At 38.5% G+C, this 15,069-nt stretch overlaps 2 protein-coding genes across 16 annotated transcripts in view; one reads left to right on the top strand and one right to left on the bottom strand.

Annotated features, from left to right (window-relative positions):
- ENOX1 (ecto-NOX disulfide-thiol exchanger 1) overlaps positions 1-15,069 on the bottom strand; it is a 522,650-nt gene that overhangs the window by 363,113 nt on the left and 144,468 nt on the right. The window lies entirely within an intron of this gene.
- LOC119258733 (small nuclear ribonucleoprotein Sm D2-like) lies at positions 11,340-11,825 on the top strand. The gene has a single exon (XM_037526968.2). The coding sequence runs from the start codon at positions 11,384-11,386 to the stop codon at positions 11,738-11,740; it is 357 nt and encodes a 118-aa protein (XP_037382865.1). The 5' UTR covers positions 11,340-11,383; the 3' UTR covers positions 11,741-11,825.

Here is a 15,069-nt window from a genome sequence, read left to right on the forward strand (position 1 = left end):
CTAATGTCATATTCTTTAAAATAAGAATGTTTTCCATTGTCATCAAGACAAAGAGCAGTATCTTTACACAAAAGCAGTACTTATCTGTCAACTTACTTTGAAACACCCAGTTTCCTTGAGTAGTTAGCCCTTCTTGGGGTGACATTAGTAGGGAAGGATTTACATTTTACTTTTTCATGCTCTTTGTTCCCTTTTCTATTGAAAATGTTAGTTTTCTTTATGAATTTAAGAAATTCCTTTAAGTATTGATATTATTTTTGTTTTATGTTTTTATTTATGCATACAAGAGCTGTATTTATTTATGCATACAAGAGCTGGGGTACAGGCCAGAGATGCAGGGGGTAAGAGGATCCAACAGAGACAGAATAGGGAACAGAACAGGCAGATTGACCGAAATACATTGCTGAAGGGAACAGCAGGCTAGACAGGAGAGGTCTGCCTTGCCATGTGGGTTTCTCCCTGGCAGCCCGGGGATCGAACTCGTGCTTCAGAAGCTGTGGATTGCTTCCAAGAGCAACGCTTAACCCCTTGCACCACCAGGCAGGCCCAAGTATTGATATTATTAACCTTATGGCTATCATATGTGTTGCAAATATTTTTTTCCAGTTTTCAGTATCATTTGATTTTGTATACGGTGCATTTTTTAATCATCCAAATGTCTAAATTTAGTACATTAAAATGTCTTTTACTTTAGCATTTCTTTGAAGTTATAGATGGATTAAGTTACATTTTCTTTTTAGCCTTACTGTAATGTTATTATTTTATTATGGTTTTCATTTTTATTTTAAATGATAAACAAAATATTTTGAGAAATTACTTGGTTTTTCATTAATTTTGATACCATTTTTATCATATACTAAATTATTTCATATACTGGATCTTTCATGTCCCTCCAAGGTTAACCATTGTCTTGTCAGTTGATTCTTAGATGGGTTATTGAGGGCATACTGGATATCTTGTAAGATAATTCTTTTTCCACTACCATTTTTTCCCCTCAAAATTTTAATTAGATTACCTATTTCTTCTGAATGAATGAATTTTAGAATCAACAATTCAAGTTTCAAGATAAAAATTCTCTTAGATCTTTTTATATATATATATATATATATATGCTTGTATATATGCTTGTATATACATATATATATATATATATATATATATAAAAAATGCTTGTATATATGTATATATACAAGGACTGGGTACAGTGTTTTTTTTTATACAAGCACGGAAGGGTGAGAGAATTCACCAGAGCCAGAGCGGGGAGCAGAGCGGGCAGACTGATGAAGTACACTGCTGAGGGGAGCAGCAGGAGGCAGGAGAGGTCTTGCGTGCCATGTGGGACCCTCTCCCAGTGTCTGGGGATCGAACCGGCGCTGCAGAAGCTGTGGGCAGCTTCGAAACCCAGCGCTCAACCGCTGTGCCACCAGGGAGGCCCTCTCTTAGATCTTAAACATGAGGTTCACATTCTATGATTCAAGAACTGCATACTAGTAAGTGAATAAAAGCGCATTTGATTTCATTCTCAACCATGCCATTGCAACTTGTTTGCCATCCAGCAAATAGATAAAAGTTTGAAGTTTGGTAATGTCTAGTGTCGCTATACATATAGGGGAATGGATGTTTTCACATAACTCTGAGGAGAAAAGAAATTGGTAGTTATTTTGGAGGAAATTTGTTGGTATCTATTAAAATGCAAAATGTGTACCACCATTCGATCTAGTAACCATTCTACTAGAAGTCTGTTCCATAGACATTCTCACACATGTCCACAAAGGTACAAGGCAGTTCATTGTGCTGTTGTTTGTTATATTCCATATGGGAATCCACATAAAATTTAACGTATAGGAGATGATAAACTCTGCAGCACCCACACAATGGAGTAATGCACAGCTAGTAAAAAGAATGAAGTAGACATAGATAGTAATCTAAAACAAAATCTCTAAGAAAAGTAATTGAAAAGATATGTTTCAGAACTACTGGCCAATACAATACTATTTACAGTTTAAAATATCTTTGTGGATGAGTTTAGGTGCATAGGAGGTATGCGTATGTACAAAAAATATTTAGAAGGTTAGACACTAAAAGGGTACTTGTATTTAATTTATGCATACAAGAGCTGGGGTACAGGCCAGAGATGCGGTGGGTGAGAGGACTCATCAGAGACAGAACAGGACACAGAACAGGCAGACTGACTGAAACACACTGATGAGGGGAGCAGCGGGCTAGACAAGAGAAGTCTGGTACACCATGTGGGTTGCTCCCTGGCTGGCCGGGAATCGAACTCGTGCTGCAGAGGCTGCAGATTGCTTCACAGTGTGGTGTTAACCCCTTGAGCAACCAGGGAAGCCCCTAACTGTATGTCTTAAATTAAAAATTTTAAAAGCAACACCTACCCACTATTAACATTACTTTTTTCTGGGCCACCACTTTGGGCATCTTTGTGCTTATTCACTCTTGAGCTGGGAGAAAGTTAGCCATATTTGGAGCTGGCCAATAAACAGTATGTGACTCCTGGCTGGCTACAACCCATGGGCAGCAGTTTATGATCCTCTTTTGGGCTTTGCCCTTTGGTTCAAGTTGGTCCAAACACTAGGCGTTCAGCTAGCATTCATGCTGTACTACATAGGGGCAAGTCATAGGGGTAAGCTTTTTTTCCCTGTTATCACATACTTCTGTACCCCAAAACCCCATTAAACCAAGGATACCAAAAAAAAAAAAAAAACCCAACAGAGGTGTGCACTCAACGCTAGTGAGCACTCCCTGCCTCCACACACACACAAGATGACTCTTGAAAAGCAGGCAGATCATGCAGCATCTGCCCAAGCTCCAGTGGAACTTGCTGTTTATTTTTCAGTATCATCCCTAACCTTCCCCTGTCTGGATTTTCTCAACCCACTTGTGACTATGGACACTCTTGAACCCATGATTTTTTTTTTCTTTATGACACTCTCATTATTTTTTAGCAAAAAAAAAAAAAAAAAAATCCTATAGTGTGACTTTCCAGTTGTTCAATAAATCTAAAGGAATAATTACACTCTGAAATGAATAATCAGAATTCTCTGCTTCCTTCTCCAAAGTCCTTTGAAGAATAGACAGGGAAACAAGCACATCTAAATCGTGGGTGGCAGAGATGCAAGAAGACATGTCAGGAAGGAATGATCCTAGTGGGAGGGAACAAGATCAGTCACTGAGGAAATACTGGGACACTGTGATCAATGACTAGTGGCTTAGAAAGTATACTAAGAGAAGGAAATCAATCAGGCAACCAGCAAGTGGATATTCTGTGTCACATGGTAAACTGGGGCAAACAGGACCATGGATGAAATCCTGCCATACTTCAATTTGAGGCCTTGATCAAGTTACTACTTCTCAAGGCTTGGGTCCCCACATATAAAAGAAATCAGGTTTGTTGAGATGACAGGCAAAGATAAATGGACTTCACACACTGACACGAAAGGAGCAGCACCACATTCTGTACGGATCAGATTTTATGGTGAAGGCATAACTCTTGTATCAGTGCTGCTTGGGGGCATCACTGCCTGTCAGCGCATCAGCCCATAGCTCCTCATCTTTCAGGGCATTCCAACCCCAGCAGGATCCTCATACCTTAACTTTATTCAGAATCAACTTCCCAGGAGTTCAAGATACTGCACTGAAGTATTTGTTTTTATCAATCTACTAAATCTTTACAAAGTTCCTTTCCCTGTGGTTAGAAATGAACAAAGCAGGGTTAATCTCCCACAGCTTTTTCAACTGCTGAAGCACGATTTAAAGGGAACAGGCAATCTACCGCAGACGATACAGAAAGTTAAGGGGTCTACTCAGAAATACTGGTCCCTAAAATAAAAACAAATCAATGGCACATCCACAAGTCTTTGCTCCCGAAGCTCTACAGCCCACAAACATCCAGCAGAGGCGAGACCTAGCCATACCCTTCTTATCCTCCAACCCTGGTGGAGCAGGAGATCAAAGCAGCACTTCTAGGCTAAGATTTTCCTGACCTCAGTGGGCAGTTACCACATTTGAATTTAAGTCCTTACACAACAGCACTAACAAATGCTCAGCGTGCCAGCTAATTTATCTACAGAGATATTCAGAACACTGTTTCAGCTCCCTTCTCTTCCCATTCTTAATAAAAGTCTCCTCCAACATTTACACTATAATGAGTCTCTCACAGTTCCTCAACAAATAAATCTTAAAATGACAGGCACATTTCACCTTTGTTCTGCCAGGATTTCACAAGGTTGAGAACATTCGTTTAGTTTGAAACCCATCATTACAAAACCATCTGCATCTGGCTCAGGGAAAAACCCCAATCATAATTCTGTCCTGAGAGGCATTAAAGCAAGTCAAAGAAAGAGCAGGAGGAAGGGTCAAAGAGCAGCTCTTTAACTTACAAAGGCATGGGCCATTTTGTTCAACTCATCAAATCACAGTCGGCTTTATTCAACTCATCCTCTAATAAGGCTGTACAGTCTAGGAGATTCTTATCACTGAGGTTTCATTCTATAAAATAGAAGTACATTGATTCATCTTTCTGGATGGCTGTGAAATAATGGTATATCTTGTAAATACAGGCTGGATATTTCAGGAGGGAGGGGGCAGGAATTAATTTCAAACCTATCACACAGTTTCAAGTTATTTCCCAGGAGATTTCATACCAGGTCACAGCACTGGAAGTCATAATTTCCATATTTATTGGAAACAGCATCTCAGCCAAAGTGGGGCATTGTGTCCCCACAGTGAGACCTCACCCAGCGAAATAGAATTAACTCAAACTATTATCCTAAGTGTCTGGGGTCTTTTTCAGAAAACTATATTTGACCCCCTACTTCAAAGAAAATTTCTTGAAATAAGGTACACTTTAGCAAAGATTCTAAAGAACTGATTTTTAACATAATACACTACTTTGATAACTAAATCAAGAAATTTAAAGCTGTGTAGCATATAGTACGTGATAATAGGACCAAATGGCTATTTTTTTTTTTAATCCCCAAATCTCCCAGCTGCATTGCTTAGCTGGGTCTTTATTTACGATTAAATATTTTATTATCCAAACCTGTTTCATAATCTTTTAAAATATATTTATATATTAAAATGTAATTTATATATTCTATATGTGTGAAAACTGTGTGTCCATGTGTTTGTTTACAAGTGTGAATGCATGTGTTTGCATGTATGCATGGGTGTAGATTTGTGTGTACATTGTGACATAAATTTAGACTATGATGAAACAACTGGTAAGAGATGCTTTGTGTTTCAGGTATAATATACCTGAAAACTGGATTTCAGAACTACTACTGATGTTTCAGAATTATGTAATAAATTTATTGAAGATTCCAGGTCAGAATAAACTCTCCATAAACTGGGATTTTAAGTTTTAGTTTTTTTTTTGTTTTGTTTTGTTTTATAGAGGCATGTTTTATTTATTCATTTATTTGTTTGTTTGTTTGTTTTGTTTTGTTTATACATGCACTGGGTACAGTCAGAAGTGCGGGAGGGTGACAGAATTCACCAGAGCCAGAGCAGGGAGCAGAGCAGGCAGAAGGACCGAAGTACACTGCTGAGGGGAGCAGCGGGCGGCAGGAGAGGTCTGCGCGCCATGTGGGACCCTCCTCCGGTGGCTGGGGAGCAGCCGGGGATCGAACCGGCCGCAGGCAGCATTGCAACCCAGTGCTCAACCACTGCACCACTGGGGAGGCCCTTAAGTTTTAGTTTTCTTTTGTTCTAGGAGTATATACACTTCTTTAGGAACTATGAGCAGTCACAGACCTGGCATGAACATTAACACATTCACCACCATCACACATACACACACACACACACACACAGAGAAATGTGATATATATATATATATATATATATATAAAACCTCTGATATTAAAAAAAATTGATAAATTAGGCAAAATTAGTTAATGAGAAGAAAGTCATCTTTATATAAAATTATTAAGAACCAAGATTTTTCTTAAGAAGATTAGCACTGATGACACTTCGCCATTAGTCTCAGATCAACTACTAGTTAGTATCTGTTTTTACTCATGTTTACTAATTAATCTAAACTGAAAATAAACAGTATCGATCAGGAGAGTCTGAATTAAAGGTAGCATTTAACCTTTGGGGTTGATAACAGTACCTCCCATGGGTAGATCGGTAGTCTGACCCAGCACGGCTTTTATGTCTGTATGTTTTCAAAGATGTCCTTTGCACCTTTTATTGTTTTCTTTAAAAATTTCTCAGTGTTGTTTTTATTAATACGTGAAGATATCTATTGTTATTTTTATGGCATTTATTGTATAAAAACACTTGGGGCAGCTTTGCAATATTAATTTTAAAATATTTCCACAAAATTATTACATTCAAAGGAAAGTATACATTATGTAAAAGGATCATCTCTGTTTTTACTTCTGAGTTGAAACCATATGTTTATTGCCTACTAACAAATGTCATTTATGGTAAAATAATTAAATTTTCAGGTTCATCACAATCATATTTACTGCCACAGCTTCTAAATTTCAGGATGGGATGCATGCTTTCCTCATATTGTAACACTTTTGAAAATGAGATACATCTTAAAACAGTATCTACATTAAATGTGGGTGTGTACTTTTTTCTAAAACATCATTATTGCATCTATCAGTCTACAGGGTATTAGACATGAGAAATACATTATCTTTTGTGGGCCTACTATTTGCCAGGTTTCACTAGATGAGTTATATAGCAGTACTTCTAGCACCGAGAAATCCCTAGAGGCAGTCTGAAATACCTGTGGTTTGACTGGCCCAATACCCACCGTCAACTTGTGGATTGTCAATCTTTTTGCTAAAAGAGAGGAAAAGGGATGGCATCAGCAACAGCTAAAAACTAATGGAAATATGAAATATTGCCTTCTCCAGTATCCTCTTCAGCAAACAGTGGTCATGTGCTTTTGACCTGGCCAATGGGGAAAAAGCAGGAAGTGGTAGTTCTAGATAAGTTTGTATTTAAACAGAAAGAGAAAAGACTTAGCTGGTGTGAATTCTCTTCCTTTCTTCTTTCTCTCTTGCTCTTTGAAGATGATGTACAAGAGAGGTTAAAAATAATACCTCCAAGTCTATGCATTTGTTAAATAATTCCTCCAAGTCTATGCATTTGGTAGAACCACAGGCAAATCAATCTCAGGGCAATAAGCTAATTCCTTAGAAGTCAATTTCTTTAGAGTGCAAAAAGGTTATTTAAGTATTATACACCAATCAACTCAAATATCATCATGCAATCCTTCGTACAGCTAGCACAATATGAAAGAAACAGCACTCTCAAGGAGCACAAAGCCAAGCATGTCTCCCTTCCCACCCGCTCATTCAATCCTGCAAAGACAACTTGTCACCTATACCTTATTGGAGTAACCTGCTGTTAACTACCTGCAAAATTCTGAAATCAAATGAACATGACTGATATTCTTGGACCGAAGCAAGTGAGATTTTTATTATCAAGATGTCAGACTTTCACTACACACCCCCCAATTACTTTCTTGATTTAGAAAACACATATATACATTTTACATTAAAATCCAGAAAAACCAAAACAGAAAAACTCTCACTATTTTACCCCCAGAATATTGATCCTGTTTTAGCCAGAGAAAATAGTGAATCTGTTAATAAATTGTATTTTTCTTACTGAAAATCAGTTTCATAATAAAACATTGTCTCTGTTAAATAAGTGTTAAAGAACTGTTTAAAGCATCTAGATTTAGAGGAATATCTAACCAGGAAACTCCACATACCTTGAACCAGAGCTGGAATTTAAATCTCAGGTCTTTCATTCTTCAAATCTGACCTTAGGATCTCAAAAATCCCGAGTCCAGAAAGGTGAATTGAGTAACCTCACAATTAGTTAGCAATAGGAACTAAAATCAGACCCTAGAGTTTAGTCCAAATGTGTTAAGCTCCTGCTCTGAATAAAGTACCATGGGTGATAAACATAAGAACAAGCTTGACTCCTGCCCTCAAGACCTCTTAGTCCCCAACTGTGTGATTTCAATCAATTCAATTGATCAGAGACTCTATTGGTCACATAAAATTTTTAAAAGAGGTCTCACGTTCCTTTTAAGACATGTTAAATTTATAAGTGTTTCATTTTACAAAGTCTCAAAATACAAATAATGCAAAAATAGTGAGCAAAAAGATAACAGCCACAATGGCATTTATTATTAAGCACTTCCTATGAACTAGGTACTATTTTAAATGTTTTTCAACTTTAATATACAACAAAAGCATTAGATATTATCCTGATTTTACATATATGTAAAGAAAAAATAGAGAATTTGACCACATCAACATATGCTAATAGTCACTATGCAATTCAGTCTACAATTTCCAAAGATCCTACCACTATTCTATAAAGATTTATTATTTCAATGGGAAAATGACTTACACACACACACACAAACACACACAATTTTATCTGTCTCAATACTTCAAATAAAAAAGCTAGGAGCTGAAAGCTGAGAGAAATACCACCCATTAAAAATCTGTCATTTGTGATAAATAAATGGATAAGGTAAAGAATAGGAAGAGTATATACAAAGTTTCCAGCATGTTATGAATTGAAGGAATTATTGGGAGGAAAAGACTATATTTTTAGAAAAGCAATTAAATTTAGCCTATGGCTATCTGTGACACTAAGGTCATTTCAACAAAAAAGATTTTCAAAGTAATAGCAACAGAACTTAGGACAGAATCACCCAAGAGAGGGCTACACTGAAATCAAAGACCAATTTGTCCCGATGTTCAAGGAGAAGAAAGTGTAGGCCTCATTTCCCTGAGATTCCACTGGGGTTGGATGCCTTTACTTAATTAACTACTCATCCATGACACTATCTTAAAAATGCTGACCCTGCAGTTTTGTGCCCATAACTTGCAGCAGCCTCAACAACTCTATTTATTGGAATATCCATTTTCCTATCTAATAGAGCCTAAAGTTTGAACGTCCTCCACTTGAGCTCATATTTTACTTCCTTATTTATGCTACAGCTGTGTTTGTATAAAAGGGAGAAGGTGTGGGACATTTGTATCTGTGATTATATGCAGGTCCAAGGGAATGAAATACATAAACAGAAAATGAGACAAAACAATCATGTCGCTGTCTTTCAAAGTAAAATGATTACAATTATGCAGGAAAAAATATTACCTGTGAAAATTAACTCCAATTTTGAATCTATCAAGAAACATTATGGATGGTCACAAGCAACCCACTTAAAACGTGTGTGTCCTACCTGCCCAATGTGCACTTTCCTACCATATTATAATGTTGCCGAGAACAAGGGTGAGATTCAAAAACTTTTATCTCTCTGCCTGTGGGTGTGCATGTACAGTTTGTGTTCCCCTGTCTACTCTCCCACTGTGAATGAGCTAAGATATGCCAGTGACCATGATCAGCCTCCTCACTACACACCCAGCACAGTGGCTGGTCATGGTAGGTGCTTATTTTATGAGAATCAGGATAAACAAAAATAATATCAGTATCAGTGTTATCCACTACCTCCATCCATTATCTCCATCAAGAATTATTTGAGACTACCTTTGAAATACTTTCCAACTCCTTTTGTTTTTCTCCCTTCAGAATAGCTACCATTTGAAAAGTTTAAAGGTTTAGGCATATGGTAACTTAGCTAGAAATAAATATTTAACCCAATCACTGCTAAGAAAAGCCTACAACATTTTACACACAATCTGAAGACATATTGACTAAATATATATGTTACATAAATAGACATTTTATACTGTATGTGTTTTATATGTATACAGATACACACATGTACACACACATACACACATACATGTACATATATACCACACATACACCTGCTATAAGAGCTGTCTCATCATATAATACTGTTCTCTGCAAGGTAGCAGCAAGTATAGAGATTTATATGGCAGGAGTAGGCAAGTCCCTGACTGTTTATCTTCCATCATCCCATCTGCTGAAGTACATCAACTCTTCCTCCCTCTCTTCAGTCATGACCGCCTTCTGATTCAGAATGGTGTAGCTGTTTAGTTGAAAAGTACAGAACTTCACTTAATATTCTTCAGCTCGCTGTGCTTTCTCCTTCCAGTCCCACTGCAAAGCTTTAAGTTGTTTGTCAAATCTAAAACCTCTTTCCTACATCGGAGAGATTGATTAAATTGATAAAAATAGAATCCCAAACCGTCATAGCTCTTTTAGTCATCTTAATTAATTGTAATTAGTTTTTGAATATTCAGTTCTTGATTTCCCATAAAACTGAGGGCATCACAGGGTGATATATATACATGTGAGGGTGTATATATACATGTATGTGTGTACATGTGTGTATCTGTATACCCATGTGTACTGTCATCATTTCTTAATAACAGCACTGGTTATAGGAAGGTAACTGGCCATTCTTCCCCATGGTCTTTCACACTTTCAACCTGATTAGTATGTGTGTGGCTGGCAAATAATTGAATTAATTTCATAGTGAGTGACATATTTTGAAATCTGCAAAGCTTCTTATTCTGGGAATTTAAGTCAACCCTTGCTTTTCCCTAGATAGCTCTGTGCACGTCTGCAATAATAAGTCAGAGCAGATTCTTGACTTTCCCATTAGCATCTAGCAATTTATGAGCTTTTGATATCCATGGGATGATTTTTAAAGGATGATTTTAATTCCCCAATGCACCTAGATAACTAGAAAAATAATAGACAATAAATGAGTACTTTAGAGAAGGAATTTAACTAAGAATTTAAGGCTTCACCCAAGCTGAAAGTAATCAAAAATACTTTGTAATGGTCCTGAACTGACTGCAATATTCGCTTTACATTATTAAAGGAATGTATCAGCTTTGAATAACTTATTTCATTTAGGCTGTACTACCATCCTATGATTCAGTAGTCATTATCCACCATTTTTAGATGAGGAAATTGAGGCTCAGATATTCTAAGTAAGTTACAGAAGGAGCAGAGTTGGCATTCAATTCAGATCCAGCTGCACCTCAGGTCACATGCACAGCTTTGCAACCAATGCCCAGGTAGAAGATCCGGATGTTTAAAGCACCATGTGGGTCCTTTTGTCATAGTTAAATCAAAAAAAACATTCAAAGTTCAGTTATCCTGTTGATAATCCAAGTCATTTGGGTTCACGCTATCATTGATTATTTACTGAGCAGGCAATAATAAGTCCAAAATTTTTAACCATGCCCATATTAAAGACAACATATTTTTGGAATTAATTTTAAAAATGAATGTGAAGAAATTTATGCATTAAAGAATAAATTTTCCAATAAAAATACACCTAGGAGTTTATCGTGGAAATAAAAACAATGTGTTCTTCCCCGGCTGGACAACGCGGTGGAGACGAGAGCGACCTGGGAGCGCAGCCACCGCCACCATGAGCCTCCTCAACAAGCCCAAGAGTGAGATGACCCCAGAGGAACTGCAGAAGCGCAAGGAGGAGGAGTTTAACACGGGTCCCCTCTCTGTGCTCACACAATCGGTCAAGAACAATACCCAAGTGCTCATCAACTGCCGAAACAACAAGAAGCTCCTGGGCCGTGTGAAGGCCTTTGACAGGCACTGCAACATGGTGCTGGAGAACGTGAAGGAGATGTGGACGGAGGTGCCCAAGAGCGGCAAGGGCAAGAAGAAGTCCAAGCCGGTCAACAAGGACCTCTACATCTCTAAGATGTTCCTGCGCAGGGACTCGGTCATCGTGGTCCTGCGGAACCCCCTCATCGCCGGCAAGTAGGGCCTCTCCCTGCCGCCAGAACGCACGCCCTCGCTCGTGAAGACCTGCCCTTTCTGATGGGAATAATAAAGTCCTGTTTGTTTGTTTTTTTCAAAAAAAAAAAAATAAAAACAATGTGTGTTGCTCTAAACAAAAATCTTTACATAAGTGTCTATCTGTATTATCCATTGTCAAAGCACAAATTCTTAACTTTTCTAACAACTTTTAATTAAAATATCATTTAATTACCAATTCCTTAAGAGTTCTGAACTCCATGGCCAATGAATATTTAAGTAACCAAAATCTAAAATATTGAGTAGAACTTTCTAAGTGAAAAGAAATGGCTTCTTTTCTCATACAGAACTCAAATTATGTCAACTCACTGGTACAATGCTGTATACTTAAAAGTAAACAGTTTTTGTAGTAATTATTAGGAATGTATCTAGTTATGTATTGGCTTCTATTAGGAGGCATTACATTCCTATGTTTCATAACAACTTTTGTCCAAGGCTCTCTTTCCAAAGATGTTTGTAAAGCAAACTGTACAAAACAGGATAATGATAGTATCACCCTCCAGGATACAAGACAGATCTGTTTCCTGACCAGGAAAATAAAAAGTGGGTAAGTTTGCCATCAGTCCTTTATGAAATTGGTGATTTCTTTAATTCTGTGTTCCTTATCTGTGATCCAGACCCACTGTGCTCTAAGCACCCACATGGGCCAGCTCTTCATTGCCATCCCCCACCCCACACTCATGAGAACTGAGAACAAAGGAGATGCATGCAAACAGGTTCATGATGCCTTGTGCCATGAGGAATAAAGTCTTCTGCGCCTAACCCAGGAGTTTCATGTATTCTGACAGCACTATGAAACTATGGCAGGTTAACTTACTAGCTTCCAGGCAGAGTAAAATCTCATCACCTTCATTGCTCTTGACAGTTGTGCAGGATTGATTATTTAAGTAAGCATTTGCAGAGGCTCACTAACTCCAAGGTAAGTTTTTGCACTTCCTCAGAAGCCTGGAACTCAGAGCTGTCATTTGTGCTCACACATTTACACAAACCCACTAGAGAATATCACTTCATGCAAGAAATCCTTGGGGCTGCTGGTAACCCTACAGCTTCTAAAATGAGGGGCATGGAGACAAGTGGAGGAGGCTTCTCTTTCTGATGACCTCTGTCAGGGTATTAGAGCTCTGGATGGATCTTTACGCCAAAGACAAGATATCCTTTCTTATGCCCTGATTGATTACATGCTTTCACAGGCCAACCTGTAAATCCCCACCATCAATCAGTCTCATAGAAGCTCTGAGAAGAAAATTTCATGTTGTGCTCACGCGCTCTGGTTTACCACCAGGGTGACACAAGCCAAACAGCCTTTCAGGGCACTGTGGGCTCACACTTGTTCCCTTTCCTCTCCTTGTCATTTAGATTTGTGGACAGTAATCAGCAGCATTTACAGAGTGCTTCTCAAAAATCATTAAGTCTTTCTCCCACCCAGTAGATACAGACCAGCTGAATTAATATTCTGTCTTCACAAAGTCTCAGTCCCAGATCTGGCAACTGATGAAGCATACATGTAAGCTCAGACTTCTGATACTTTCCTCTGTACTATTTCACTCTTTGTATTTCACAAAACCCAGAAGACCAACAGATGGTTTAGCAAGTTGTACAGCACATAATGTCTCTCTCACCGAGCAATCACAGGGAGGCTCGCGGGCTGTGTGGTCCCACGTCCTCAACACAGACGGCACCTTCTGTATCGCCCATGGAAGGAGGACACAGAGGGGTCTGCCATCTGTTACTGAGGCAGAAAACATGAGATCCAAGTAACAACCCAAGCTGCACACCTGCACAGAATCTGAGGCTCCCAGCACCCACTCTTGTCATTCCTTGTCTTCTCTGACTACTGTCTAATTAGCCCCTTGAGAGACAGGGTATACAGTTGGTTAAAGACCAGGGCCTGAAGCCAAATGGCCTGAGATTTTGACTCCTGACTCAATCATATAATAGTTGTGTGATCTTGGGTAACTTAATTAACTTCTCTGTGCCTTAGTTTCACCATCTGTAAAAAGGGGCTCATACTAGCATAGTACCTCTATTGCAAGATTTTTGTATAGATTACATGAATTATACAAACTACTCCAATAGGCTTGTACCCTGTAAATGTGATCTGTCACCACTACCACCACTACTGATGTTTCAACTCCCTTTTAACCACACCGACCCCATTTCTGACTGTCAGGCCTGGTTTTGAACTCAGGTGAAATTCTCTAGGATCCCACACCTAAGCCTATATAGCAGCAAACTACACTGATCCACTCTTCCATCAGAAATAAAATTATCAAGGAGAATGTGAGAAGCTCCACAAATATATCTTTTTCAATGAATAAATGAGCTGGAAGGACTCTCTCCTTTATAATGTATATTCTAGAAGAGAATTGATTCCCTGGGCTGGACCATCTCTCCACCTTTCCTGTGAGTAAATTCATGTCTTGCTCATGCTCTCAGAGTCAGGATTATGACCCCAAACATGGGTTCCCTAAACATGGGGTTCCCCAAAGATGGGGTTTTCCCCAAAGGTGGGGTTCCTCCTGGAGCCAATGAATTAATTATCTTATATGACACAAAAAAGGGGGGGACTTTTCAGATATGGTTAATGTTAAAGACACTGAGCTGGGAAATTTTCCTAAATTATCCAAATAAACCCAATCCAATCATTCAAGTCCTTGAAAGTAAAGAACACTAAGTTGAAGTGAACCAGAATGGTGGCTCAGAAGTACTCAAGCCACCATTGCTGACTTTCAAACTGGAAAAGGGCCCCAAACCAAAAATGGACATGACTTCTAGAAGCTGAAAGAGGAAAGAAAACAGATATTTCCTGGTCTCAAGAACAGAGCACAGCCCTGCTGACATCATGATTTTAGCCCAATGAGACTTGTGGTGGATTTATGATCTCTAGAACTTTAAGATCATAAACTTGTATTGCTTAAGTTGCCAAGTCTATGGCAACTTGTCATTACAATAGTAAAAAGCTAAGGTCCTTTCCTCATATTCTTCTACCAAGGAAAGCCCAAAACCCAGTATCTGGATTCCACACTGTGGGACTGAGCACCAGGAAAGCACACAATTACTAATTTGTTCATTCATTGTTAACACTCTGGATTCACTGAGCACCACAGGCCAGGCACTGACCTAGGAGTTACAGAACACAACAGCACACCAGAGTCATATTTGGCTTCTCCTCCTGTGGTATTTATGTACCAGAGATAAGAACTGCCGTGAAGAAAATAAAACATGGTAAGGCAGAGAAGACAGAAGCAGAACTGGGGGGTGGAGGAAACACCCAAA

Source organism: Talpa occidentalis, unplaced genomic scaffold, assembly GCF_014898055.3.
Source record: "Talpa occidentalis isolate TD23 unplaced genomic scaffold, MPIMG_talOcc4v2.1 talOcc4.5, whole genome shotgun sequence".
NCBI classification, from domain to species: domain Eukaryota; kingdom Metazoa; phylum Chordata; class Mammalia; order Eulipotyphla; family Talpidae; genus Talpa; species Talpa occidentalis.

Excerpts from the sequence above, each read along its gene's own strand:
- LOC119258733 (XM_037526968.2), top strand. The coding sequence starts at position 11,384 with ATGAGCCTCCTCAACAAGCCCAAGAGTGAGATGACCCCAGAGGAACTG.